Source organism: Amblyomma americanum, chromosome 6, assembly GCF_052857255.1.
Source record: "Amblyomma americanum isolate KBUSLIRL-KWMA chromosome 6, ASM5285725v1, whole genome shotgun sequence".
Classification (NCBI taxonomy): Eukaryota; Metazoa; Arthropoda; class Arachnida; order Ixodida; family Ixodidae; genus Amblyomma; species Amblyomma americanum.
Genome location: NC_135502.1, coordinates 31,503,453 through 31,531,156, shown reverse-complemented (window position 1 = coordinate 31,531,156; position 27,704 = coordinate 31,503,453). Strand labels below are relative to the sequence as shown.

General features: G+C 43.2%; 1 protein-coding gene across 5 annotated transcripts in view; it reads left to right on the top strand.

The window, feature by feature from the left end:
• LOC144136563 (nephrin-like) overlaps positions 1–23,955 on the top strand; it is a 590,467-nt gene extending 566,512 nt beyond the window's left edge. For 2 of the 5 annotated variants that reach the window (XM_077668964.1, XM_077668965.1), the window contains 7 exons: positions 6,606–6,902; positions 8,183–8,323; positions 8,933–8,960; positions 10,691–10,782; positions 12,591–12,739; positions 13,436–13,622; positions 17,238–23,955. In XM_077668964.1, the coding sequence (XP_077525090.1) occupies positions 6,606–6,902; positions 8,183–8,323; positions 8,933–8,960; positions 10,691–10,782; positions 12,591–12,739; positions 13,436–13,622; positions 17,238–17,500 (1,157 nt within the window). In that variant the 3' untranslated portion in view covers positions 17,501–23,955. Of the gene's footprint in view, positions 1–6,605; positions 6,903–8,182; positions 8,324–8,932; positions 8,961–10,690; positions 10,783–12,590; positions 12,740–13,435; positions 13,751–17,237 lie in introns of all 5 variants that reach the window. The other 3 variants (XM_077668966.1, XM_077668967.1, XM_077668968.1) reach the window with 3 other exon arrangements.
• Positions 23,956–27,704: the final 3,749 nt, after the last annotated feature.

Genomic DNA, 27,704 nt, shown 5'->3' with positions numbered 1-27,704 from the left:
AAATTCATTGAAACAAAGGCGTTAACAAAAATTAGAAGATGCTATAGGCTTAAAGGTAAAGTGGAAGATAAATAGAACACTAAATTTCAGCCCGTCTGAAGTTAATGATGACGATGACGATGAGAGGTAACAGATCGTTTTTTGTTTTTTTTTTGCGGCGCCTAGCTGGCGGTTCCATCTGCTAATCTCCACGAAGTGACTGCAAGATATAGTTAACTTCTGGAGCTGAGTTCTACAGCTACTATGTAATCAAAGAGCACTGGTTCTCTAGGTGTCAAATTTATTCAAAGCTTCCCTTCAAATCACAGAATTCAGTCCGTCAAGGTAACACATTCGACAGTGCACGCGACCAGTCAGTGTATGCTTTTTGTGTTGCGCTATACTTCGTAACCTGTGTAGTGTGAATCAAATAGAATAGAATCTCACTGTACGAGTACTTAGCTTGTGTAAAAAACAGAAGCAAAAAAATATTTGAATAATCTGAGCCGAAATTAAGATAACTGCATTTCCGTTACTTCTTTTCGTTGGAATATCTGTGTTGGCTGCTATACTAGGATCCCGCTGGCACTGTACATAACCACGCAACTCGTGCAAGATAATTTTTGTCACTGCGGCCGGGCCACATCTCGTATTCGGGGACAATGTTAAAGTAAGGCCAGCACTCTTCTAGAAGTCACCTCAGTAGTAGTTTTGTGTGACGGCCAGCAGTGCAGCTGAGAGTGGGCATTAATCTTCCTCCGCTCACAGAAAGTCTTTCTTTTTATTGCGTGATTATTCGTCGCGAAGAGCGTGCAATCCGGGCATAATTTTTCTAACCCGTCGAGAAAGCAAGGGTTTCCAGAATTCCTGCCTTAGTCTTTCAGCATGCACCTGAGATTTTGGCCCCAGGAGGCCACAATCAAAGATGAAGGCCTTTTGAGCTGAATAGAAGTTTCGTGAATGATATTTTTATTCTCTTTCTTTTTCTTTTGACAAGTAGGCGAGCGGTGGCACAAACCGGCCAGTAAAAAGGGAAGAAAGCGGCCATGAAATTGTCAGCTGCATAGCACGGCTGAGCAGTGCGATAAACACTTGACTTTCCTGTGAGTCAAGTATTTAGAATCTTTGGTGCGAAAACTTTTTTAATAGATCGAACTTTCTTAAGGCTAAAAAGCTTATGTGCACTTGTCGTATTTTTAACACGCACCTCGTACACGAAAGCAGGAGGAAATTTCTGTGATTGCGGGCAGCGTCAAAAGACGGTTGTCGTTTGTAGTTTTATAGCAACCAAGAAATATGGTGCAGCTAGCCCTATACGCGTCCTAAAGGTGTCCAAAAAGACCGAATTTGTACTGTAAATTCCTCACAAAGCGAGAACAAAGGCACATGGTCTCAATCTTTACGCGACAGCGTATACAGGTTGTTCGATCGAAAAGCGGTCACCGTAGTAGTAGTCGGCACCGCGTGTCGGAAGTAATCGGGGATGCGGACTGCATAAAAAAATCGTACTATGGTAATTTGTGCTTCTAGTGATTAATGATTTATTGGTGTGTGATAGGCGATGACGAATTACTGAAATCTGTGTAATCAATTGATTATGTAAATAAATAAAAAATTAAAAAGGGGGTCCAAAGGTGTTAAAATACACAGAATGAAAAGGCTAATGCTTGATGATGGTAATTAAGAAATTTTAGTGTGTAGTTGATCAATTTATACTTGAAACAATTTTAATAAAATATGAAAAATGCTTTTAAAGGTGTTTCCAACGGGCAAGGCGTCGCGCTTAGCGGGCGATGACGTTCCGTGGACTCCCTGTCAGCGCTAAAACACACTGGCGCGTTCCACTCTTAAAGGCGACGCTTGAGCAGCCTCCAATTTTTTTTCCAACTGATCGGGGCAACCAATGCTGCATTTTGCAGAGCTGTAAGTTTAATTATTCTATGTAAACTAAAACTCATTCCATTGAGCGATGTCAAATGTAAGGCTCCTTCTCTTTTCTCTGCGCTTGGCCCGAGCAAGACGGCACTAATGCTTTGATATTCAAATTTTTCTGAAGCTAATATTATTTCAGAAATTTCACACACCAAACTGTGGCTTCCATTTAAATGATCAGTGAGGAATAGCTGGTACCTCCATCAAACTAGGATACCTTTTAAATAGACTGTGTTACTTGGGAGGCAACCAACATAGTTTGTACAAAATTGTCTCATTTGCACCTTGCTATCATTCAAGGGTAATATTTTTTTATGTTTGCCTCACTGAATCCAGTTTCACCTTACCACATTTTCCTTTCGTTAGTTTTATTTTGCAAATACAAGAAATTATATTTAGTTCGCAATTTTGACAGCAATTTTGAAGTTGCTGACAATGGCGGTACTCAACAGGATTTATTGAGTAGTAAACGACTCCTCCCATCACACGAACAGAACAGTAAGTGCCGTCAGGTACGAAGTAAACGAACAATTAAACCCGGCGCAGGAGAGCCATATCTAAAAAACGGGAGCCGAACCCAAAACAAAAACTTGTTTGGCTCAGAAATGTTAGATGTAAAAAATATTGTTTGCAGTTCCGTTGCATTGTTTAAATGAACATATTGATGCACTCAGAACTTCGTTTATCCAGGCTTTGTTCTTGCAGCGGCGCTGTTAATTACAGGGAGAAAAGTTGTTCTAGACATGTAATGCCCAGTTTCGTCGGCGGCGTTAAAGCCAGAGTTTGTGCGCGAGAGAAAAGTCGGGCATGCATAACAGCGCATTAATTAGCTCAGCTTTGAAGAGCGGAATAAATGGCGGCGCGAACCGGTCGTAGATAACAAATGAAGTTTGTGTCGCCTTTCCGCCCCATGGTTTCGTTGCTCCTTTCATATCGGCATTACCTGACAACTCTGTGCGAAGCTCCTGTGGTTTCATGCTAGCTTTCGTTGCTTTTTTTATTTACGTGCCACATGAAACTTCCGCATAAAAGTAATCCGCCGATGTAAAATTGTTAACGCATTTTTTTGCCCAGGCTTGACCATAACGAAAGTTTTTTTTATTAAAGCTAGTCCAAAAGTTATAATTGTTGCACCAGTCACGCAGTTAACTTTGCAGGAGCATGCTGCACGGAGCGTTCAGCGTTAGATTTAGCCATACTTTATTTTAACGGTCAGTGGCTCGCCTTTTCTTCTTGTCCCAGTCTCCATGTAGGTCTTTATCATAGCAGGCCCTTTTATAATCACCAGCAGATTTTTTTGTTTCGGACAGACATATCGAGCAGACTAGAACACCCGGCAAAATCCTTGCTCAACATCGTTACGGTTTCTAAACGCTATAGAATTTTCTGTTTCTGTCTTGCTGGAAAAAAAAAATCTAGCTTAAGCGCCTTGCTCTCTATATCCTGCATACTTCGGCTTATTACAACAGCGAATGAATTGAATAGAGAGATAAAATAATAAGGTGGTATTAAGTTTTACCACACTGCCTTCCTAAATCACAATTTTTCTCTCATATTGCGTAGCGAATTATTCTAAAGAGACGTGAAGTCATAAAATGCCGCGCTATCGTCCTTTCTTCACAATAGAGATACCCTTAGAGGTCCAGCGAAAGTCTCTTTGGTATTTGACTCGAGTCTCGCATATTACCCTCGAGGAAGTAGATAACTGGCGACGCTTGTTTCTGTGTTATAAAAGCTGCACCTGAATAGAAGGAGAAAGTGGTGGAATTCTTTACTTCTTAACTGCAATCACGTCTGCGCCATTGAATACTTCGGGGACTTAAGCAGCGCTCGATGTGACACGTATAAGGTCATATATAAAGGCTACCCTTTATAAACTCGCTACAGGCTGGAAGAAACTGTCACGCCTGTTTCGTACACGCCAAGACATAACCAGAGCAAGGAAAACGCTCCATATTTTGTTTAACTCGCTCTCGTTATTGTTTGAGGGCAGATAGAACAGTGTAAGGGCGGATAGCCTTGAAGAATCCGAGCGCTTTATTGCTGCCTGGTCACGTTCAGGCTGCATTCTGTAGCACTATATCGAAGTGACTAGTTGCGGCGGTAGTATTTTCGCGTTCCTTATTGTAACTCAAATTCTTGCTGATTCTCTTTTGTAGAACTGCTCAAGATCATCAAGTGTCCCCTATTTTAAATCGAAAAATGTTGTACGTAGTCGTCCTCAGGAAAGAAAACATTCGAGATACCCCGACATTTTGTATAAGAAACCAATTTTTGAACTGTATTTAAAAAAACCGCTTTCGCCAATTTAAGGCGAAATTCACCTACACAAGCAAAGTCTATAGGCAAGTGCATTCACACAAAGCCGTTTTTATTTTGTTTCGTATGCCGTACAGGCACTTACGTACAACTCCACTGCAACTTCTAATTATCTTCCAGATTTATGGTCCGGGGAATAAAAAGGAATGCTCGTTTCGTTCAGTCTGAAAACGCCTTTCTTGAGAAGATGATGAGTCTTGCAACGAAACTTCTGTTGCTCCCAATTCCTAACGAGAGCACGCATAAGAAAAACCCATTCCTTAGCATTACCAAACAAAAACTCGAAGTCTCTACGTCTCCTATGGATGTAGCTCGTGAGAAGCAACCCGAGCTTTTAGCTTAAATTGGCCAAACCTCGACGTGGCGTCGCGAGTGTGCACTCCATGCTTTCCTGATTTGCATTTTCGCCTCGCCTACGGTCTAAGAAAACGCGCTCCGAAAGTGAGCGATGGAGAAGCGTCTCATTAAAGGGCGCGGTAATTAATCCCAAGATTCCTTGCCTCCAAGGTCTTGCCTCGCTTTTTCAAAAGTGCTCCGATTCAAAACCTCGTGCTTGTAGAGCCCAGTTTTGCCAGCGCCATCTCAACCCCACTTAAACCGTGGCCCTAATGACCAATTGAAGTTTCTAACCTCCTCAGAGGTGAACAGGGCGTGACGAGCGCTGGGCCATCGGCCTGTGCCTCAAAATACTCAATTAAGCCTTTTTAACCCTTTCGCTAAAAGGCGTGCGGGTCTAGCAGGAGCTTTTAGTGACGACGCAAACACGTAATGCATTTTCATTTGAGTAAAGTGTTTTGAAAGTCTCCAACTTTTTGTCTTTAACGAGCGTTTCGGTGTTTGCGCCAGGGAAGGCAGGTGTCATTAGAGGATGCAGGCTAGTAGAAATTATTTCGTAATTTTGGTACTCGTCCCATAATAGCTAATATTTTTAAACCAAGGAGCTAGTGTAACTATACTGGCCAGTTTGCTCGCATTCGGTGATATTATTGTGAGTAGGTCTCAGGCAGGTGCCAATATCAGAAGTTTAATTGACATGATATTACCTGGATTGATAATTTGGATAAGGATACCATTTTATGTCTCATTTACAGTTGTCTGCCTGTCTTTAATACAAAAGCAGTGAAGATTGAGGATGCTCGTATTGATTAGTCCCAAACTAGGCATCAATGTATCGCGCCCATAAGTTTACTACAAGTTCTCCATGCAAGGGTATTTTGATAACTTAGACCATATCAACATACTAGACGGTCGATGGCTACAACTTTTATTCTAAATTGTCTTGTTTTATTGCTGCTTTTATGTTATCGGAATAACCGCTTTGGACGGCAAATACACTCTAGGAATTCTAATGCTGTTGAACCCTTCTCTTTTCTGTAGGTTTTTATTAGTTCTGAAGTAACGTGTATGCGCATTCATCTGCATCAAGTTACTTTAATTGTCAGGCAACTTTTGCCTACAATATAACAGCATTCAACAAGAAGTATGCTCGTTTTGATGAGTTTCAAACTAGGTGGTAATTTATCACAACCTAAAGATTACCACAAGTTCTCCGTGCAAGGTTTGTTGAGTACCTACCACAAGCTGATACACTTCTTCGCGAACTGTTGTGCTATGCGGACGTAATCGCACTTTAATTACGCATAAAGTTTCACTCTAGTGCAACAGCTGCTGTGTAGTCGTCCCTAGAATGAGCAAGAAATGTTCTAAGGTTCGATCATGCAACTAGCGGGGGTCAAAGCCGCGTGGCTGCCTTCCTGTGAAAGCCGCTCAGAATGGCTCTCTCATAACACTGACCAGCTTCTTGGTATGTCCCAAAATATAGTTCACTCTAGTGCCTTCCAACGGCAGTTCTACTAAGGCGTCAAAATGTGATTAGTTCTTGTTTTGTATATTCACCGTGCTCGAATAAACGCGACGATAAACTGTTCTGATTCGACGACAAACGTCCACCTCACAACAAAATACAGCGTGGTTTAGAGGGGTCGTAAGCGTTAATTGTTTTTCTTTCACACCAAACAAAAAGCGCAAGGAATAAGAACCGGCACTGTCGGTCCCAAAAATATACCCAAGCGATGGGGTACTTTTCTTAGCTGTTTAGCGGAGCACTTATGGAACCACTTAAGATCTAAACGTGTGTAAAGGAAGGAAAACTCTTTTCTTCACATTTCGAGACGTTTAGGTCTTTGGGGGCCCGTAAAAGCTCCACTATACGGTTGAAAAGCAAACCTCTCTGTCTGGGATCTTCTGCCAAGGACGGCACATAGCTAGACCTGCCCGGCGCTGATCTGTTTCTAAGTACCATAGTACTACGAGGGCTTACGCAAAGCAGCACCTGCTAAACCGTACACACAGTGACGCTTTTGTGCACGCCCTAGGGCCCCCGAACCCGCCAATGAACTGCAGCATTCCGTCGGTAACGCCCACCAGTCTCGGCGTTCGCTGCGAGAGGGCGCTGCAGCCGTGGCCGCTGCCCGTGCACTTTCGGGCGGACGTGTTTGTCGGGAGCCGGCTGCGGGAGCGCATCGTTGCCGACGACCCCAACTTCGAAGTGACGGGACTCGAGCCAGGCTCCAGCATCGGCGTCTATGTCTACGCGCTGAACGAGAAGGGGATCAGCACCGCAGTGCCGCTCGCCCTCTCTACCCTAGTGTCGGCCAGGACCGAGCTCGTAGGCAGGGACCAGTTTTTTTTTTTTTCACATTCTGTTTGCTTACATTGCGTTCCTTTAACGCTATGTTGTTTCCTTTCATGTTGGTTTTTCACTTATCCCGCACTTTATCCCTTTACCCCTACTCCTCAATTTTTGCTTTGCATGCCTCCCCCAATCTCTTTCACATTTTCCTCCTCCTGTTTCCGCAAGCGCAGAGTAGTAAAGTAGAAGAGCTCTGTACAGGCGCATGCTTTTGTTGTTTTTTTTTCCTCCGCGAATAATTTTAGTTTTGTGTAATTTTTCATCCTTGTTTTTTTTTCGCTGAGTTGTTTTATCTTTGTGTTGCGTATTTTATATCTGATAAAAAAATATTATATGTTCAGAGTAAGCATCGCGTAAAATAGCTAAAGAACCATTTCATGATTCTATATTTAACACCCACGCAGCCTAACTCAGTTATCCACGTTTTAAACTTAGACTTAAGCCCATGTTAACCAATGACACCTGGAGGTGCAAACACGCGTCGGCTACAATGCACCAAATTTTTGCGCGTAGTACAAACTGAAGATAACACCAGCTAGAAAGCTGACGCGTGACTGCAAAGAACGAAGTTCCTCTAGCACTATAAGCAATAGTCATGAGATTATAAATTCCCCTAAACAAACTGATCGGCCCGACTGTGGTCGCCTTGCGCTTTGCTAAAGACCCGAATAATGAATGACTTGATGTGCTTCCAGCGTTTTAAACGCTTGTCCGGCGTCCTTCACCTTAGGACCCCAGTGCATACTTTGCGAACGCTTTTTTTTCTTTGTAACATGAAGGTCGTGCTTGTTTTGGGGGAGTTGCGTGGCATCCAGAAACCCAAAGAACAAACGTCTTTCCCTTTTAATTCAGCTGATGCAGCTGACAAATTGACTAACTAGTGCCTGCTTAGTTTTACTCACGGCGCACTTTGCATGTTGCACATTTTCAAGGGGGAAAAAAGCTCACGAGGTGCTGTAGAGACCTCGCATATTTTTGTAAATTAACGCCGAGTTGAGCTCTATTCTTTCAGGCAAAGTAACCAACTTGCATTTTTCGCAATTGCCTTCGACAATTCCAGCCATCAGTAAATAGTAGTAGGATGGGAGGCAATCTGCTTCTCCCCAAAAAGAAATCATTCTCCTCAGAATGCTTACACTGTTGTTCAAACGGTGGCTATTTTCTTGTTACGTGTTCGTATCGATACAGAGCCGAACAGGTTGCGCTTACCGTGCCTCTTATTCTGTGATCGTTGTTGTCGTGCTCTCATTCAACAATTAGGGCTACTTCCGGGAGAGGCAGCAATAGTGTCGGCTTCCAGCCCTCTGCTGGGGATCCTGCTCGGCGTCGTTGCCTTGCTCGTCCTAATTGCCGTTGTCATCATAGTCATCATGAAGGTGAAAACGGGCAAAAGGAAGGCAGGTAAGTTGTCTACATCGAGCCCTCACTGCAATGGTGCTAGAAGCTCATATTTATGAGCTCCCACAATCTTCCCTGCGTGCGGAAAATGCGAAAAAAATAGGAAGAGAAAAACGAGCTTTTTGGAAGTAAGAAATAGAGCTAGTGTTAACTATGCTAACAAAATATATGCTTCCCGATTTCTAGACCACATATAAATGATCCTGCCAACCCTGACGCATCTCTTCCTTTATACGGCCCTTATATAGGGCTCAAAAAGAATATCTTTGCTTTTTTGTGCTCACTTACATTTCGTGCTGATGCTCACTTAGCTGATTTCTCTGGCAGGGCAAGTCCTAATAATTCAGCTATTGCTATTCAATCACTCTGAAAAACAAGTACCCATTTCCATGCATACGCGACCGCAGAATTAGTCGTAAAGTGTCAACTAATACAAATGCGAGCCACTCTTTAGTACAGTTCAAGTCTAAAAAAAAAATGTCCGTCGTTTATTCAAATGTATTCGAAGAGCCAGATTATTCTTTTCGTGTGAAAGTATCTGAAGTGATTTGAATAATCCCCTGTACCACTTCGTTTTCAAGAGCTGCATCACCTTTCTCTTTGTCCCTGTAGCTGCCAAAAGAAGAAAAGAAGATGACAAGTAAGTTCCTTTTATTTGATACTGAATATTATTGGTCTAATCAAGTGTGCCGTGTTAATTCCGTTATGTCTTTTTCCCATCAATCCACTTCACTTTGTCACATGTTTTATTAGGCATTATTAATTCGTTTCTGTTTCTCGCGAGTTTAAAATTTCTGCGTATGATATGATCATAAGGATTTTTCACGAACAAAAGCAACCTTGAAATGAGAAAATGGGAAAGAAAACAGTTTCCGTAAGATTTGTGCCCGTTATCTTCCAAATGTTCTGAACGAAACTCAGAAGCTTGTCACAAAATTTTCCGAGTACTCCTTTTTATATTTTTATTAAGGCGTACTGGAAGCCTCCTATGTATTTCCTTGTTTATGATGTACAATAGAATATGACTTGAACATACCGCTCTTTGGCCATGCATCGCCAAGGGATTAAGATAAGCGGCTTTAGCGTTTGATATAAAGGCGAGAGAAACATTATTTCTCCTATTACTGGAAGTAAAAGTTTTTTTGTGGCTAAAAACAGGAAATTTGCGTGCAAAACAGCACAGATTATGCATAATATTTAGGGTTTGCATATGTCAATTTAAAATGTTAATGAGACAAGACTTCACGTACCTTTTTGCATGAGAAAGAACTAGTAGTTCTGTCTCATTTCGCTTTGAAAGGCCATGCAAGAGGGCTGGCTTGACCGAACGCCGGTTTTATATATTCACAAAGTACAGCTCCTCTCAGAGGCCATCGGTGGTGTACTTTGAAGGAAACTTATATTGTTTAAAGAGGAAAAATATGATATGACAAGTACGAAAACAAAGTTTCATCTGTTCTAGCAACTGCTGACAAAAATTAGAAAATTAGTACCTATATAAGAACACATCTAAACGTCGCTCTATGTGGAGCTGTGCAGCCTCGAGGGATGTCCTCAGAGGTTAATGGCGGACAACACAAAGACAAATTTCCGGCTTCTCTTTGTCCTCTTCAGGCGTTCTAGCAGTGTACTTTATATAATTTGAATTGATAATATGAATAAATGATTTAAGTTACTAGTCAGAACTCGTGTGTGTCTCCTCGCCTCTGTCCCGTTTCTTTAGCGCTGTGTTCCTTCATAACTTGATTGCCTATCTTTACGAGTGAGCAATTTAAAATCGCAATATTTTCATTTACCCCAAGTATAGAAAAAATATTTAAAATCTAAATTCTTATTCTGAGTATTTTTTCTTTAGTCTGAATTCTTCTTTTGGATGCAGTTAATGTCCTACAGAAACGTCAGGCAGTTCCTGGCAAAACACCTTTTGTGCCTGCCTTGAGTTTGTATTGGTGCACCAACTTTGAAACCCCATTGTGCTTGTGACGTCACAATAAGGTAGTCACTCAGTAGGAAGGTTAATTAAATATTGACAGCCTACACGCAGTGGTACATCTATTGTCAATAACAAGTTTGAACAGGAGGTTTCAATTTTTTTGTTTTTCGAATAGCCGTTTGGAAATTCTTATTAAATTCGGGAACAAGAAAATAGCTTGATATAACGGTACAACTACAGCAAACCTAATTAACGGACTAAGCAGGGTTTAATATTTTTGTATTCTTCTTTCTTGGGCTATTATGCATTGTTCTCTTCTGAATAGCCTGAAATGTTTAAAGTATGATGTAGCACGCGGAAAACAATACTGATTGCAGTTTTTCCTGGTATGAATCTTTTCTCGCTGACGAATATAATGTACTCTATTCTCATTACAGATCGCACACGCCTCTAAAGAAGGAGATAGTGGATATCACAGAAGTCGAAGACAAATGCCCGGATATTATTCCGCCGAGAAACCTTGGCATTGGTCAGTTTTTGTTTTGAAGCGCCACACCACGTAACTCTGCCTTCGCTGTCGGCTTTTGCACACGTACTAGTTTTGGTGTCCGCAAAACGCTAGTTTTCATTGCGCCGAACAGATTGCATTGTTGAAGTACAAAATAAAGCACAGAAACAGCCAAGTGATAGGGACTTTCTTCGCAAGCCTTGAATGACTAACTTAAAAAGCACTTCAGCATGAGACCAAGGACAAAACCGCCACCTGAAAAACCACGATACATCATTGCAAGCTAAAATTAATTGTACGCTTACGCTCTGTTACAGCGCAGCGGTATCCTTACGCTCTTAATACAACTTCATGGGCTAAAAGAAGGGTACTCTAAAGCAGTGAGAGATATTATTGTCATGGGTCTATGTCATCCCATAGAAATTAAAGCTTTACAAGGAGTAATTTAAATTCCAAAGGGCGCCATTAACATCAAATAGCCTCTACAGAGATGGTTTAAATTCAGCGTCTGCGTGGCCAATGAGCACAAGGTTCGGTCTTTTTTTCGACCCAAATTTTATACGATGCGAGGCGTGTGAAGAGGGGAAACTTGTGAAGGCGCAAGTTGGAACGTCAGGAAGCAAAAACTGCGCCTGACGCCGAATGCGTGACGCGTGTCAGCACACGGCTTTTTTTTCCATGTTACAAGGATAAAAAAAAACACATAACGCGCGCTTGCGCTAATATTGAAAGGAAAAAACACAGCGCTGTTATTGGGCCACATGCAACGCACTTTATATCCAATTAAATGTTCACTTGCAGCCTAGGCACTATTTGCACTGCTTCCATAAGAATATAAAGAACGCATATGGTTAGAACCCTATTTGCGTCCATACAAAGCTTTTGACATTATCTGCGTTCCTGCAGGGCATGTAATGCTATTTCGTACAAATCTATACAAGCCTTACTTCTTGCGCCGCGCTTCCATTGCACCGTCGATTCGGTGCAGTCGCTGAGAACGCTTGGCGTTTGCGCTTCGTCTATAAAAGGATTGTGCGTTCTTCGCTTGGAACTTTGGTAGCTGGCTATAGTAATAGCGATGTTATTAAAAGTTTCCCGGGGAAAGGAATTCGAAATGCTATATCGTTGTTTGACTTCAGAGCAAGACGCTTCAAACGCGCAGTATAACAAATTTATGTTTTTCTTTCTGTAAAGCGTGCACTGCCACGTAAAGACCCTTTATGAATAAAAGCGAACCCTTAGGATTAAAGTGGAAAAAATATTTTTTATTATCAAATAATTTCTCCACTTATACCTCCCTTTATTTTTTAGACTCGCATATCGTAGGTATACCCTGTTACCGAAAGTATTATAACTTCGGGAAATGTTGAAATAATTGCATTGAATTTTGCTGCTCTTCTTTTAAGAGGGGAGAAGAATTACTTATATGCAACAACAAGAAAATAATTTGCCTTTAGATTTCTCTTCTATCGATATGGCATTAATTCGGGTGTTTGTAATTCTGCTTGTATACATTGCTATAAGAAAGATAGCGCACGGGATGCAAACCATTGAGCATATAGCTCGCTTAAATTATGTATAGTAAAACTGTGGTGCACCGTAAGAAACGACAAATGCGCGAGCAAATTATGTATATGTGCAATATTTTGTTTAATTCGCGTTCTGACCAGCGAACATTCAATTTTATTAGCACCAGCCAGCGTGCTGGAGCGCACACAAGGATAAATATTTTATTATTTTTTTCTAAATATATTATTTCTACGCTCCAAGAGCCAGGATGATCCATTCCTTTATCCTACTGTGTGGAAAATAACCCAATCACATTTCAGTTTCAGGTTCCGATTATTCGGATATTGAAATGAAGTACGTAGAGACGCATATCACTGACCGAATCCCGTCTTACGAAAATGGGGCTGAGAAGAAGTACCCGGAAAGCTTCACGCCCACATTAGCGACGAACTGCTACATGCCAAAGCAGGTATGTTGCCTACGGTTTATAAGTTCTTTAACGAACCTTTAGTTTGTATTACCTCGCTGTAACTTAAAACTCGTAACCAGAAAATAATAAGCAAAGAGTGTTCGTTGCTAATGCTACAACAAATGGCGTTAAGAAGGCAGTCAAACTACCTGTATAAATTTGGGGTTCGGCGTTTTCAAACGACTTATGCGAAAACTTGTTATCGATACTTTGTATCTGCTGCACTGAGCTCCTAATTTATATCTCCATTCTTCCTACATTTATTTTAAAATATTCTTCTCGCCTATGTGTTTTTATTTTTATTTTTAAAGGAAGCTTCTAACGCCGCATTAAAAAAGAAAAACCTGCTCCATATAGGCGCCTCTTTACCCCGCTGTTAGGTAATTTAAACAAGTTTCTCAAGGTACTCACTATTGAGCACATATTAGGCAAAGCAAGCAGACAAAAAACTAAAAAAATGCAAATCCGAAGCACGCATTGCAAATCAAGTCTGTTTTCAGAAACGTGCAGACAAAAGGACCCGTTCTGCACATACTCTCGCACGACTGTCTCTTGTCGCTCTTTCTGTAATCTGTATTCTCTTCCTCTTCTCTGTCTGCACATATACGAACCTGCTTTTTCTTTTCTTCTCTTCTCTCTTCTACTTTCCCGGCCACCACTCGGTCGCTTCCCTCGTGCGTCGCTGCTCGTGGCCAGCGCGCCGACGACCTGACGTACGCCGAGCTGAGCCTGCCGCCCAGCACGCAGTCCACGTTCAGCCGCTCTCTGTCGCGCTCGGGCTGCCGCGCCGTAGTGGGCTCGCCACCGCCACCACCCTTGGCAGGCCCGCACGAGCCACCCACGGAGTACGCCGACATCGACTTCGCGGCCACCCGGGCGCACGGTATGCCTTCCCCGATCGCGCCGCCATCCCCGAGTCGTGGCTACCGCGGCGGCACCGTCGGCTGGGTGCCGCCGCGGTCCTCTTTTGACAGCTGGCCCAAGTACACGGTCGAAAGGCCCAGGTCCCCCGTGAGTCGCCGCCGAATCTGTCTGCAAGCAGCCCGGCTCTCATGCGGCCTCGCACACAGTGCCGTCACTACCACGGTCGTCACCCGCCTCACCCCGGCATCGCTCTCTGCTTGCTGGCCGAAGCACCGCCGGCTCTGTAACGCTTACTCGGTCACCTGAACCTCCCCGCCTTTTCCGGCTGCGGGACTCACTCTGCACCGCCACTACCGCAATGCTGCTTGCCTTTATCTGTTTTCTCTGCCTTCACTCATGCGTGACCTTCCTGAACGTTGCTTCTCTCGTTTTCTCTCTCTTTTTATCTTTGCTCTGCACTAACCAGCACTGTTTGATTTGTGGTTGAACGCTCTGGTTGTGACGCGAAGCACCTGTTTTCGTCTGACGTTTAACAGTGACTAAACCTTACCTCGATCTTGATTTTTTATAACGAATCTATGATGCTCTCAGGGTAATACTTAAACAATTTTACCTGATTTATGAGCTTCCTAAAAATAGAGATATTTAGAAGCAATTGAACATTTAGTGGGGTATTATAAGCATACTTTGTAATTATCGCAAGAATAACTTTTTCTGTTTTAGAAACGTTACCCTTAATGAGGAGCCCTCAAAGTATATGCGTCTGCTTACGCATACAATGACGTAGAATGAAAACGCCTCAATTAATGTATTGTAAATGGTGGTACCGACGAATAATCGGGTTAAGTAAAGGTATAGAAAATGTATCCTGTCATTAGAAGGCCTCAGCCTTAATAAGCAGGCACGCAAAGAGAAACAGTCGTTACGATTCTACATTGCATCGAAGGAGCAGTGTGAAAGGGCTATAGTTACTTTTTTCTACATACCCCTTAAGGAACGCGATCGCACAAAAAAAAAAACTTTCTGCGCTGATCACTCACATTTGGTATGTATAGAGGCACGTCCAAAATTCATACGGATAGAATGTGATTAGTTCAGCATGGCAACCTCGTCATTTCGAAAGGAAAGATTGGAATGAGAATAGGTCGCTCTGAGACCTAGTCTGCCCTACAACAATCCTTGTGACCCAAGTTTCTAACTCTGGAGACTGACTGAAAAGAAGGGAAAGGAGGGTAGAGCAAAAACATCCGCAGTCACTGATTGCGACGCTTTTCCTGAACAAGAAATGCAACAAGCTTAAAAAAAAGAAAAGAAATGTGACGCACAACGAAGAAGTTGTAGCACATAAGACACGGGCTCGCCGACCCAACGATGAGGTCGCGCGAGACACATAGAGATGTGCTTATAACGGTAATTGCTGGCCGCCTGGCGAGCAGACGAGCCGTACAAAAGGAGCGCTAAACAAGCGGGAGGACGGGAGAATTCTCGCCGCGTCCCTTCTCCTCGTCTACGCCTCTCTCATTTCTTACGCACACACCCTTGCCACTACAAGTCTTCCGGAACGCTTCGAGGCAATCACGGCACAATTCCTTCTTTCTTCTTCCTACCGCTACTTCGTTCTCGCGCGCTGGCGGCGCAGGAAGCTTTTTTCTTCGTTATCCTCTTTCAACATCGGCGCCGGCGTCCTCGCAGCCAGCGGCTGTGTTCCTCCCTAGGAGCCTTTCCCCACTTCCCCATTCTTGTCCGGCGCTAGGCCTATCGCATCGATGCTTCCTCCTTTTTCAGAACAGTCGGGCCCGGGAGTGGCATTATTCCTACCGCATTTTTCTCTGTCTCTCTTTTCATTTTTTTGTTTGTCTCGATTGTTCTCGCCTTTGTTCTGTTTTTCTTTTCTTTCGTTAAATTCTCCGACGCCCGTTCTGGCCGATTCTGGGAGAAGAAAACTGACGGAACGTCACTTGTCAGTGCCAATCCGCACAGTTGAGGGCATAATCGTCGCCGCCGCTGCCGCCAACGTTTCGATTCTTGCGAGGTTTTGCCCGATAGCATGCATGAGGTCTTCTTCTCCAAGAGTTTCGCTATAACGGTCTGTTTCTGTCCTTCCTTCCTTCCTTCGTTCTTTTTTTTCTTCCATTTTCAATCCTTGGCGGAGACGCCGGCGCCTTCACCAAGCAGGTCCGCGAAAGCCGTCGCGTCGTAGATCTATGCGCGCTCGCTGGCTAGGCACGTTCTCGTGAAACGAACGACACAAATATAAGCAATACGGGTTCCGGTATCGTAAACGAATATTGATTGTTGCGCGGAAATTTTAACGTCCACGACAAAGGAGGAAGTTTTGGCAGCCAGTAATCTGATTCTGTAAAATTGAGAAAGGAAACAGCTTTTCTCTGGCGAAATTGTTCGAAAATTGAATCCCGCGTTGCGATGCGGTACGCAAAACATCGAAATCGAACAGATCATGCTTTCCTCGCACTAGAAGCTGTGGCTTCTTTCAGAGTAGGTTTCCATACTATTTAGTTATCTGCAAGAAGCCTTGCTTGGCTACGTACTGCACTAGGCACATGTTTGCTGCGTGCAAATATTTTGGGTGCTGTGATAGATAATGCGTGCACGATAGCTAGAGTGCGAACAACTAAGCGCAGAGAGATGTTTTACTTCACGGGGCGCTGCAACGAAGCAACAAACATTTATGAAGGAAATAGAGAGCAACATGCAATCAAACTCAGTTTTTTTTCTGTTATGATCGTTGTATTGTTAAACTAAAGCTATATTCTCTTTTCATTGCTTTTCCTTCATTTTGCCGCCATTCAGGCTAACATATTTCTTTGTGCTATATGCATGGTGCACAATACATCATCAAGCAAAGCAGTACCGTTACTAGTGCTCGCGCAAAGCCGCCATCCATCTATCTTATTCAGATGTTGCCGAAACTTCACTGCTTAGTTATGTATACAAGAATGTCAACGGTATTACTCAGATAAACCATCACAGAAGCGGTATAAAGGGAAATTTATTAAAGCCTGCCTAATCTTAGCCTTCACCTTGGATTGTATATTTCCGCTCCCACCGTTTACGACCATAACGGTCTCTGTGGAACCACCTCATTTCATTGCTAATGCTTTTATTTATGAACTGAGCTTAACACTTGTACTGTCTCAAATAATGAAGTGCCTTTAAAAGTGAATTAATAGTAAAAGAAATGAATACTAAGACCACTGTCTCCAGCACAAAATAAAAAATGAGCGCCCTGGTAAGCATCCAGGGCAAGATCATGCTCATAAATGAATGCATTCACCAAAAATATTGTTTTTCCTGCGAAGGCTTCTGAGTCGGCCACTAAGCTCTTTCGATGTGGATGCGAGAACAGAGCACGCAGTGCGATGGTAGTTGGAGCGTAACATTGCCTGAATTTACCACTTTGCATTGCATGTTCGTAGGTGCTATTTAGTGCACTGTCCGCATGAAACTTGGCAGCGAGTCTTCGAGTCCTTTCTAAGTGTTTTTTTTTTACCCTTTGTTCCTTTCCCACCCCGTGCTTCGTTCTTTCCGGATACGTCTCGCTGCAACCTGCTTCAACCGAAATCTCGACCGACACCGTGACGACGCCATGGTCCACGTGTCACGCCAACACCAGGTGAAGCCCGATCCCGGGCGTCCCAAGGGGAAGCCAGCCAACGGCTAAAGCCTATCATCACCGGCGCTGCTGCCACGCCCCTCGTGAGTGCCGTGTGTTCGCGGGTGTGCGTGACGCCGCCGCTGCTGCCAGCCTGGAAGCCGCCATCTTCAAGACTCTCCATGTCGTCGCTGGCCATCACTCCGCCGCGGTCGGACACCGGCTCCTCCTCCGTGCCCAGCTGGACGCTCTCGGAGGCTGGTGGCACGTTGCCCCTGTGCTAAACTCGAAGCTCTCTTCACCGTTGGAGTCATGACTGCTGCGCTTCGGGCGTGAAAACAATGTGCGCTGCGCCGCGCTTTAGAGAAATGAAGGTGCGGAAGGATGTCCCAACGTTCGTTTGAAGTGACTCATACGGCGAACTCCCTGATTGAAAAAACAAGACCCAACTCCACCAGTGTGTCTGGCCGTCTATCGTCACCTTTATGAGGAACCACCAGGGCAGCGCCACACAGCCTTCAAGGGTTCAGACGAAGCGTTGTTCGACCTGTATTGTCAAAGACCTGACGGTGCTTTAGGTCATCGGGACCCCAGTTGAAAAATGGGTGCTTTTAACCTTTTCACATTTTGTGGTTTGGGGTTTAAAGAGGCCTGATCGCTGCACTTGTGTTTGTGTGAACCGTGAGAATGGATGAGATGTACATTCTTTCAAAGCGCCACGTCCTGAAAAATGAAGTTTTTTTTTTTTTTGTAGAGCATACCAACAGTTAAAAGTGAAGAATGCTGCGCTGTTGGGTACGATTTCTCTCTTGACCAGTAGTATAAACAGGGCCGTGCACCGGTGTTACGGGTCACTTGCCGCAGTGCACGGACCAAATGTCACACCTGTCTTCGCTCAATGATGCGGTTGTTTAGTGTGTCTCATTCACATGAACCGTGAAGTTATGCGCATGCCTGTGTGACCGTGCGTGAGTGTGCGCGTTTGCGTGGAGGCGCCATCACCGACTCGCAGCCATTTTCATGTTGAGAAGAACGTTGTTAACGCTTGTTACAGTTAAAGGCGCCCTCATGTGCACTAATTTTACGGTGATCATAATAGTTGCAACTACATAAAGATTCAATCTGTACGCATACACCGGAGTCATGAAACGGTGTGTTTAAACGGTCCTGGTGTACATAATATTGTCGCCTCTTTCTGCAGCTCCGGGTGAGGGGTCCTTTTAATCGTGACTCGTGGTATTCTACCGAGATGGCAACTGAATTCATTCATGCGCACTTTTTAGAACGCTTAGGTGCGCCGTGGGAAACGCCTAGCGTTAGGGGCGCTCCCATTGCTTTATTTTTTATCACTGACATCCTTTCTGAATGAGGTCCTTTTTTTTACCCCTTATATATAACATAATCCTTCTTTCACAGACTGTTGCCTGGCAAGTGACGAGCTAGGCTTTGCTTTTTCTTACCATATTCTGATTGTGCGCCATGGCGCCCCGTAGAGGCAAATGGTTTAGTAGTTGCTGAGCAGGGAATGATGACTGCTTGCTGTTGTTACGGCTTGTTGTCTTGGTGCCGTGGTTTGCCGCTTCGCATTAGCACAGAGGTCCAAGTGTTTCGCGGTACATGTCAGGTGTTCATCACAGCTAGCGAGATCTATGCAGATGCTGACGTCATGGACCACACACTCAACAGCACCTGCAAAGGTGCGTGTATGGCACATCCTCTTAGCGCACTCAGTTTTCTTTTGTTTCCACAAGTTAATCAAATCTTGTAAAGGATTAAAAGAGTATCATGCGTCGTACAGATCACTTTCAACAAATTTATCAACCATGGCTGCTTACTTGCATGTCACCTTAATGTCCAATGCCTGGCTAGCGCTACACGTGGAGAGGTCGTATGAATAGTACGCACACTAAAGAAACGTTCCTTTTTCACTCGGTCCTTTTATATGTCTGAACGGCTTCGAGCCCTGAAATTGAAATTCAAGATAAAGTGCTCTCCGGATTCGCGGGAAATTCAGTTTGTAATGAGCGTAAGAATTCGCCAAAAGGTAAAAAACTAAGACTGAAATATAATGTTCAGACACCATAGTACCCTGAATTGCGGTGTGTTGCCCAGTTGGCATTTTATTTAATGCAACGCTGCTTAAGGAGCTGTCTGTACGGGTCTAAGTGCTTTCTATTTAGGCGTGCAGGTCCGCGGTGAATGCATTCAATGATGGTTTGTAATCGACCAGACAAAATACAAAAATCACAAATCAGCCTTTAAGCTTCATTAAAATGCCCATTTTAAGGATACAGTACGGCATTACAAGTGGGAATTGAAAACAAGTTGTTGAGCACTAGTTCTTGGGGTGCAGTTATGCCGATCCATAGGCAACAGTTGATGACATGAAGAGCAGTGCGATACTGATAACGTGTGACAGCGTCCTGTGGCACTTGGCATTGGGCGTCCAATTTGTCGTATTTTGCACGTTTTTATATCGACAAGCAAGCTAGAGATGAGAAGATGAGAGGGAGTTTAATGTGGGGGAGGGGGGCTCTCAACAAGTCAGGGCTTCTCCGCTTGTGACACCGTACGAGTAAATTGAAATGTGGCGAATGCTACGATTGCGTTAGTGCTGGCTCTGGCCGTTTATGGTTTTTGTTTATCAGCGTTCCAAGCAAGTCATCAAAATATATTCCCAACAATCTCGTCCTCATACTAAAATTGCGAAAAAAGTAACTGTTACAACATACGGCAAATCATTATTTCGCTGGTCCTCCAGTAATCTTGTTTTGTAGTGTGGGCCAGGTCCTGTCTTCATCTTCATTTTCATCAAAAGCATTTGGAAGCAAGATTCCCTGATTCTATAAGAAACCTATCGCTGTCTCAGGAACTAATGCTTTGAGGTGTTTTTGAGAAATATCACCTTTTCTTCGGTTTGCCAGTCCTAAACTGCAATTTTTGTTGTGTCACGTGGGGCAGCAGTGATCTGCGAGTTTATTTTCAGACGCATGTGCTGCGGAATGTAATTGTTCAGGACAAGGTGCATGGTTGCACCATACTTTTCCAAGCAGCACCTCTAATTATTAAAAAATTAAGTTGTCAAACATGGGCACAGGACTTTACTTCGATGCGCAGTATATTTTTATATAATAATGCTTTAAGTTACTAGGAATGTGATAGTATTTCTTGCATGGTATCAACAAGGCCCTGTGCGATTCATCTGCCACGCGTGGGCAAACAAAACGTTAACAAGTACAAATTAATAAAACTAACGCGGATGCTGTCCTTTCGTTGAGAGCAGAATAAGCTGCAAACAATGCGCATCTTTTTTTTTTTAATCTTCCCTAAAAATTTGGGCTATTCTATAGCTGCCACATATATGATATGTCAGTCCTTTTCGTTATGTAAAATTTTTGATGTATTGCTCTCTCACTAAAGCTGGATGTTGACTGCTTAGAAGCAAAATAGCTGCCCCTTCACTGAACGCCGATGTATAACGTGCCAAACAGTTTCCTCCTTGTCTCACATTGCCTGGCGTGCACTAGATTTTTAAAATGTAAAATATGCCGCGAGAGTGTAGCCCCGTCTTTAAGCTAGACACCTTTAATAATATACGAACCTTACTGGTCAAAACACGTCACAAATTTTCGCAGAGAAAAGGTGCAAAACGCTTGTTTTTTTTTTAAGTGGAAATTTATTGTTTCCTTCTTTTTCGAGCTTAAGTTCATGCTATGCCTCCTTTAACTGGCCGCGAGTGTATATATAGCACCTTCTTAGGAAGTAACCACTGAGAAATTCCGCTAGAATCTCATTCCCACGCACGACGATACAGCGCATTAACCTGGTCTGTTCGCTTTTCAATAAATGATTTGCGCTCTAAAGAGGCGAATGTTAAGGCTTAGAAAGTGGACCGATCTGTGAGCTCGCATTTCACTAAATCTAGTAGCCTGTGGTAATCTTCGCGATGTCACAAGTAGTTGAGGTTGAATATAGAGCACGACTTCTATCCCCGTAATGATGCACAGGTGTCTTGATCTGTTTAAACGCGAATCAAAGATGAAGCGCGCTCCCCTGATCTACAAGTGCCGCGGTATGTATGCTTACCTCACACATGCGATTGCAGCTTACATTGCATGAATTCTGAACATCGGTTTTTGGTACTCGAAAGAAGCTGCAAGCTTCCATTCTTTCGTCCACTAGTCCACTTAAATCTGGTTTTCTGAGCCCAGCAGTATGATGATGGTCGCTTGTATTCCACTTTGTAGCTATAAGTTGCCATTTTTTTCACCTATTACAAAGCAGTGGTCACAATATGCTTTAAAGCAAAAAGTTAAAGAAGAAAGTCAGTCTGTACCGTCTTGTCTGTAGTGTTTCTAATTTTAGCGTTAGTGTCCTATTTTCGCAGTAATAATTCTTTTAGAACATGCTATATCAAGCATTCTGACTTTTAAGTCATGAAAAGCCGACCATCACTACATTTATTGTTTTTTTCCCGACAAGAATATATCACAAAGTAACTTTGAGGGCTTTTAAAACCAGAAATGATTAAGTCTTTGTTGCCTCTTTTTCTAAATCGAGACTCGCCGTGACTCTTTTTCAACGGATTCTAGTGTTAGCCGAATGTAGTGAAAAAAAAAGGCAGCCATTTAAACTCCCTATTATACTGTTTTATAGAATCAAACAAATAAAACGCAAACACCTGCAGCGTCGCATCAGCACGCAGCTTCATTTAACTGTACGACCACTTCCATTCCGCATTCTGAGACCACAGACTCTTTAAGAATTCATGAGAAGAAATGAGAAAGTTTGCATTTTCCCAGCGTCGAGCTGTAGCGAAAAAGTAGCCTACCGCGATCCTTAAGTGTTATGTACGAGAGGCACCGACTGCCCAGCATAGGGCTTTCGCCCGCAGCAGGGAACGGGGATAGTTTCGTGTAAGGGTCTCCTTCGGAATAAACACAAAATTGCGAATTCGATCGTAGAAAAATTAGTGATCGCGGACACTAAGATATGAAACCAAACACCTCATGCCAATAAAATTTCAGCTCTCCTCGGACAGCAAATTAAAAAAAAAGTTTTTTTTTCCTTCCTCTCTCTCGTAGAAATCCCGGTTAAGAAGAAAGTGTGTTAGCGAACAAACTAGTTCCGCGCGTCTAATGTACCTGTAATCGTATTCCGTGCACATTTTTCTAGGCGAGCTCTCTTGGTTCAGAGTACTAGGTAGGTGATATCCATACAAATCACACATAATGAGCGGTGCGCTGACTTTACAATTAGTCTTCAATTGCAGTGTATCGATGAAGTCTTAGCCTTTGATGGACAATTACTGCATCAAGCTAGCATTTACTTGCCTTTCAAGGGATAAAGTGAGTACGTTGTTGGTTGAACATGTTATTTTACTTGTAGGTTATGAACCCAGTACTTTCGTTAGGACCTTGAAGAGTTGTTGATCATTCTCCGCACTTTATATTTTCCGACATTTATTTTTTTAAGAGAACCACACTGCATTAACAATAAGTACCTAATAGCAATCAAAGGAATCTACATACACTTATGCTTGCAGCTAGGTGCGATTGTGTTTTTCATGCTTTTGAGAGAGGTCATAAACGGATATACACGCAGAAGTCCTGACAAACAATTTCCAAGGCACTAAATTACTGAAAAATTAATCAACAATGTACTTGGCGCAGGTTATATATGTATAACTGAGTGAATGTGTGCGAGACTTCAGACTTTTTATAACTTAAGCGGTCGACATCCAGCTTTTGAGATACCAGATAACAGTGAGGACCAGTTGTTCATGTCTTTCTATTAAGTGTAGTGCTTCTACCATGCTATTTTTGTGCCGGTTTTTTCGTGCTCTTTTTTTTTCTCACAAGCACAGCCTTTTAGTTTGCGTGAACTCTAAGACAACCACGTCCTGTGTGTCATTATTATTTTAATGCTGCCTATTCCTTCCACAATCTGTTGCAAAGCTGCAGTAACTCTAAAAGAAAGGAAAGCTCACCCAGCAGGCTGTAACCATAAATTGCTCTCAGCCGATGCCCGAATTAAGAAATAAATGGGTGTCTTTGAAATTTGAACATGTAGAGCGTTCTCCCACCGACACTCTTCTTTCAGAAGCTGTACCACTATTACTGTAAATACTAGAATGCTCAAGACTAATTCACCTGCGAAAAAACCCGAAACCTTTGTACCGAACTTGTTTTGTATCGCATTAATTACAAAACATGGTGCGAGTGTGTATTCAACTTCAACCACATGGTCAAAACCCAAAACTAAGACAAGGAAGCATTCAAGGGCATCTAAGGAGTGTCTCTCCGGACTGCGTAGTCGTCAACGTCTCTGCGGCTGTGCTTACACCAAGACTGCGAAACCTGGAGAACGGCTTACAGAGACCCTGTCTTCAACTGAAGTGACTATTCACACGTGCCTTTGCGATCAACAGTGTGAGGAAAACTGCATGATGGTGCATAGAGAAGTGGATATAAATGCCAAGTTGTGAGAACTGATCCGACGCGGTACACACTGCGACAAGTTACAAGAGAGTTCAAAATCTTGTTTTTTGAAACTCTGTACATGTATGTATGTATGTATGCGTGCGTGTGTGTGTGCGTGTTGCGAATGTAGACTCCCACTCTTACGAGAGCGCGGAAAAGAAAATGAATATATCTTCTTAAATAATCTGTGAACGTTACAAGAGCTACTCTAATTTTTGTTTTCTTTCCTTAAAATAAAGAAAGTTTATAAACACGCAGCACTGGCGAGTCTTCTTTTCTCCTACACTTTCAGTAATTGTACATTCCAATTATTTTTATATTGCGACAATTGCTTTAGATCTTGAGCATTTTCTAGCAAAGACGTCATTCCGCAATTCAAGCAGTCACAGCCATTATTTTGTTGTGCCTCTGTGAATCAAACAAGAATGTCATACAGATTTTTATTTTTATTTTGTTCAGGATACCCACACAGGGCCTCTATCAAGAATATCACGTAGCAGAGTAGTGCGCAGCGCAATATAAGGAACTTCAAAAGCGAGAAAAGGATCAAAAAGCTTAGTTATAAAATGGTACTATACCTTGAATACCTCAGGCTTTGGAATAGAAGCAAACGAGAGTGAGATCACTGTAATCAAAATCTTAGGGAGACAACAAAACAATGCGGCATAACAACAAATGAAAAATATTGTCGAGTATGGTTTGAGGCAGGAAAATAATTAGAAGCAACTGCAAAGTACAACGAACAAAGAAGTAACAAATACGTTTATATGCCAACGCCACTGCGTACTAGGTCCTGAAATCTTGTTTCGTTAAGTTCAATGACTATGTGAGCTAGTAAGTTCGTCCACTCATTTACAGTGCATCGTATGAATGACGTTGGAAATCCAGATGAACGACATTCGATACTCTTCGTTTACAGTAAGGAGCCGTACAAAGCAGTAAAGCCAGTTATCGATCGCAGACCTCAATTGGTGAGTTTATTAACAGAAGGCGCCAAAACGGATCTCACTAACGTCATTAAACAATCTGTCTCTATAAAAAAATGTTTGTATTTCGGCTGAATTTAACTTTAGCTATGACATAATGAAGGCAACATAAATACTGCAGCCGGCTATCAACGAATATTTTCTTTCTCTTCTTTCACTCTATCTCTTCGCTATGTTTTGCAATATCCTCTTTCTATTTCGTTATGTTTTAGTTTCCGCATGCTCGTTTCCGCTTGAGTTTAGCGTTTGCCAAGTTTCTGTGGCACTTATATTAGGCGCTTAAAAAGGTTCGACTTACCACATGTATTAATAAAAAAACGTCGCTGAGTTAACTATTATATGAGGCACATAAAAGGATTGACAAGTGTTTACGCTGTGCTACCCTAACGCGCTGAACTGATGCCTTGTTTCGCGAACACCGAAGACCTAAAGTAAAGTATTCGACTTGCACAGTTTCTGACAGCTTGTGACACCGCAACGATCGCCCGGTCACATGCCTAGAACTTGTCACGCGATCACGCACTACCGTCACGTGACCATATAGTCGGCATAACAGCTTTGGCTGTAAAAGCAATGATGTCAGCAGTGTCTCCTAAAAGCACTCCTAAGATCTCCTAAACACTACATTAGATATCTGGAAAAAATGTTCGCAGACATGAAAGAAGTTAGTGTCTCAACCAGTCGTAACCTCTGCGGTGCTTCTATGAGTATATTGGCGTGAATCCTTGAAGTGTTTGTTCATTCTTCAAAACTGTGCTGTCACGCCGCATTATCGCTTTGTTTGCGATGCAAGACGCGACCAGATTTATCTCGATTGATCGCATCCAGGAAGAGCTGATTCTGCGTTGTTCCAGAATGTTCTAGTAACTTTGCACGCTCAAAATTTCGCCATCAGCTTTAAACAGAGCACGGCCGACAGCGGCGGGCATTCTGTTCGACGACCGCCGAGCGCGCTTGTTGCTACGCCGCCGCCGAGTGATTCAGTCTATTGTGGGCGCAAGTCAGCTCAAATAAAGAGCTTTGTTTAGACGCCATTGTCGCTGTCGTTCTGCTCCCCGGATTGCACTCACCACTGCGTGACAATATCTGCCCTTTCTTGCATATCTCTTCATTGGTGTTATGGGAAAGTACAGCCAAGCTCACACTGTACGCGTAAAGCTTATTTAGAAGCTTAGCCTCGAGCGTCCGACGGTGATCATTAGGTTAATGCGAAGCCATGTTTTCGATGCGTCCCCGCCTCTGTAGATCCTTCTCAGTCTGGTTTTACACGTTTTTCCACAGCAGCATACCGCTGCCTACACATTTCACTCGCACGCATTGCGCACTTTGAGGATCGTAGTACAAGATATACAGTCCATGCCACGTAACTTTAACAAATCATTTTTAAAAAGTGGCGCACCGTTGCTGGGTGAAACCAACGACATATTGTTTCCCGTTTTGTGGCGCTCCTCGCAGTATTTTTAAACCCCGCTTAATTATTTCATTAGCTAAGATTAATAACGCAAAATTTTTATTATTCCCTTTAGGGTCACGTGCATTTCAGTAGGTTGTAGAGAGAGTTGGGATGTAACTGATCCAGTTTTTTCTGGCAAGGTACCTTTCATGTGCTTCTTTTTTTCCAGCATTTAAAGGAAGCCCGCGAAATATAAAAAAAAAACGTCCTGATTGCGCTTTTGCGCTACTGTATTGGAGCGCTGCCAAGCGCGTTCTGAATGAACGAAGCGTGAACGCTCACCGTCTCCAAGTGAGCGGCCGGTGCCGCTCTCGGCATAGTCTTGAAAGTGCGTCAGCACATTGTTTCTAAGCATGTAAAGCGTGATCTGGGGTATGTGATAGTCAGGACACCGACAGCCAATTCAGCCGAGGCTTTTTTGATGCGAAAGCATTCCTAGGCTATGTCGACAGCGAACCTGTCACCAAAACATCTTCGCAGCGATGTTGGGAGCCCGCCGCGGTGGCTCAGTGGTTAGGGCGCTCGACTACTGATCCGGAGTTCCCGGGTTCGAACCCGACCGCGGCGGCTGCGTTTTTATGGAGGAAAAACGCTAAGGCGCCCGTGTGCTGTGCGATGTCAGTGCACGTTAAAGATCCCCAGGTGGTCGAAATTATTCCGGAGCCCTCCACTACGGCACCTATTATCCTTTCTTCTTTCACTCCCTCCTTTATCCCTTCCTTTACGGCGCGGTTCAGGTGTCCAACGATTTATGAGACAGATACTGCGCCATTTCCTTTCCCCCAAAACCAATTATTATTATTATTATTATTATGGTGGGAAACTAGAAAGATCTATCGTCAAAAGAGTGGTTATAATCGAAAGAGGATGATGTGAGGATGCGGCGCAAAAAACTTGGTTACGATCGGATGAACAGTTCATTAATTAGAGACAAGATTGTGAAAAGATATGCGTGGCCAGGGGAAACGTGATGCCAGATTTGAAACGACGGAAGTGTAGTACCACGTGACCGGAAGTGTAGGCGGAGACCACGCGCGGCGCCAAATTTGAAAGTTTCGAACGAAGCGGAGTGGAAATTAGAGGAATTGCACAGATTTTATCATTCAGATGATTATATGATCGATAAGGAATTGATAAGTGATCGATTTGTGACGGTGTTAGAGGCAAATAGGGGCAATAGAGGCAAAGAAGAGCAAGTAGAGGCGACGAATGCCGAGGAGGCGTCAATGCTTTCGCACCACAACAATGCAGGTTACCGCAGTGACCTCTAACGTTTTTGTCACATCGCGCAGACAAATGAAAGGGAAAGAAGTGAAGTCGCGTATTTCGAAGCGGATTCAGTTTTTATTGGGCAAGCATTTCTAGCGGCTGTTTCCTGCATTTACCCTTTGTGCGTGCATGTCAGTCTGTTCAAAGCAGATTTCGTGGCAGGCTGCTCACTTTCCCAGGTATATATACTGGTTGTTTCACCTAAAACTTTACACAAATTTTATTGATCGGCTTTTTGAGTTAGAAGAGCGCTTGTTTGGGCATAAATTGTCAGCGGTGTAGCGCATCAGAATATAGC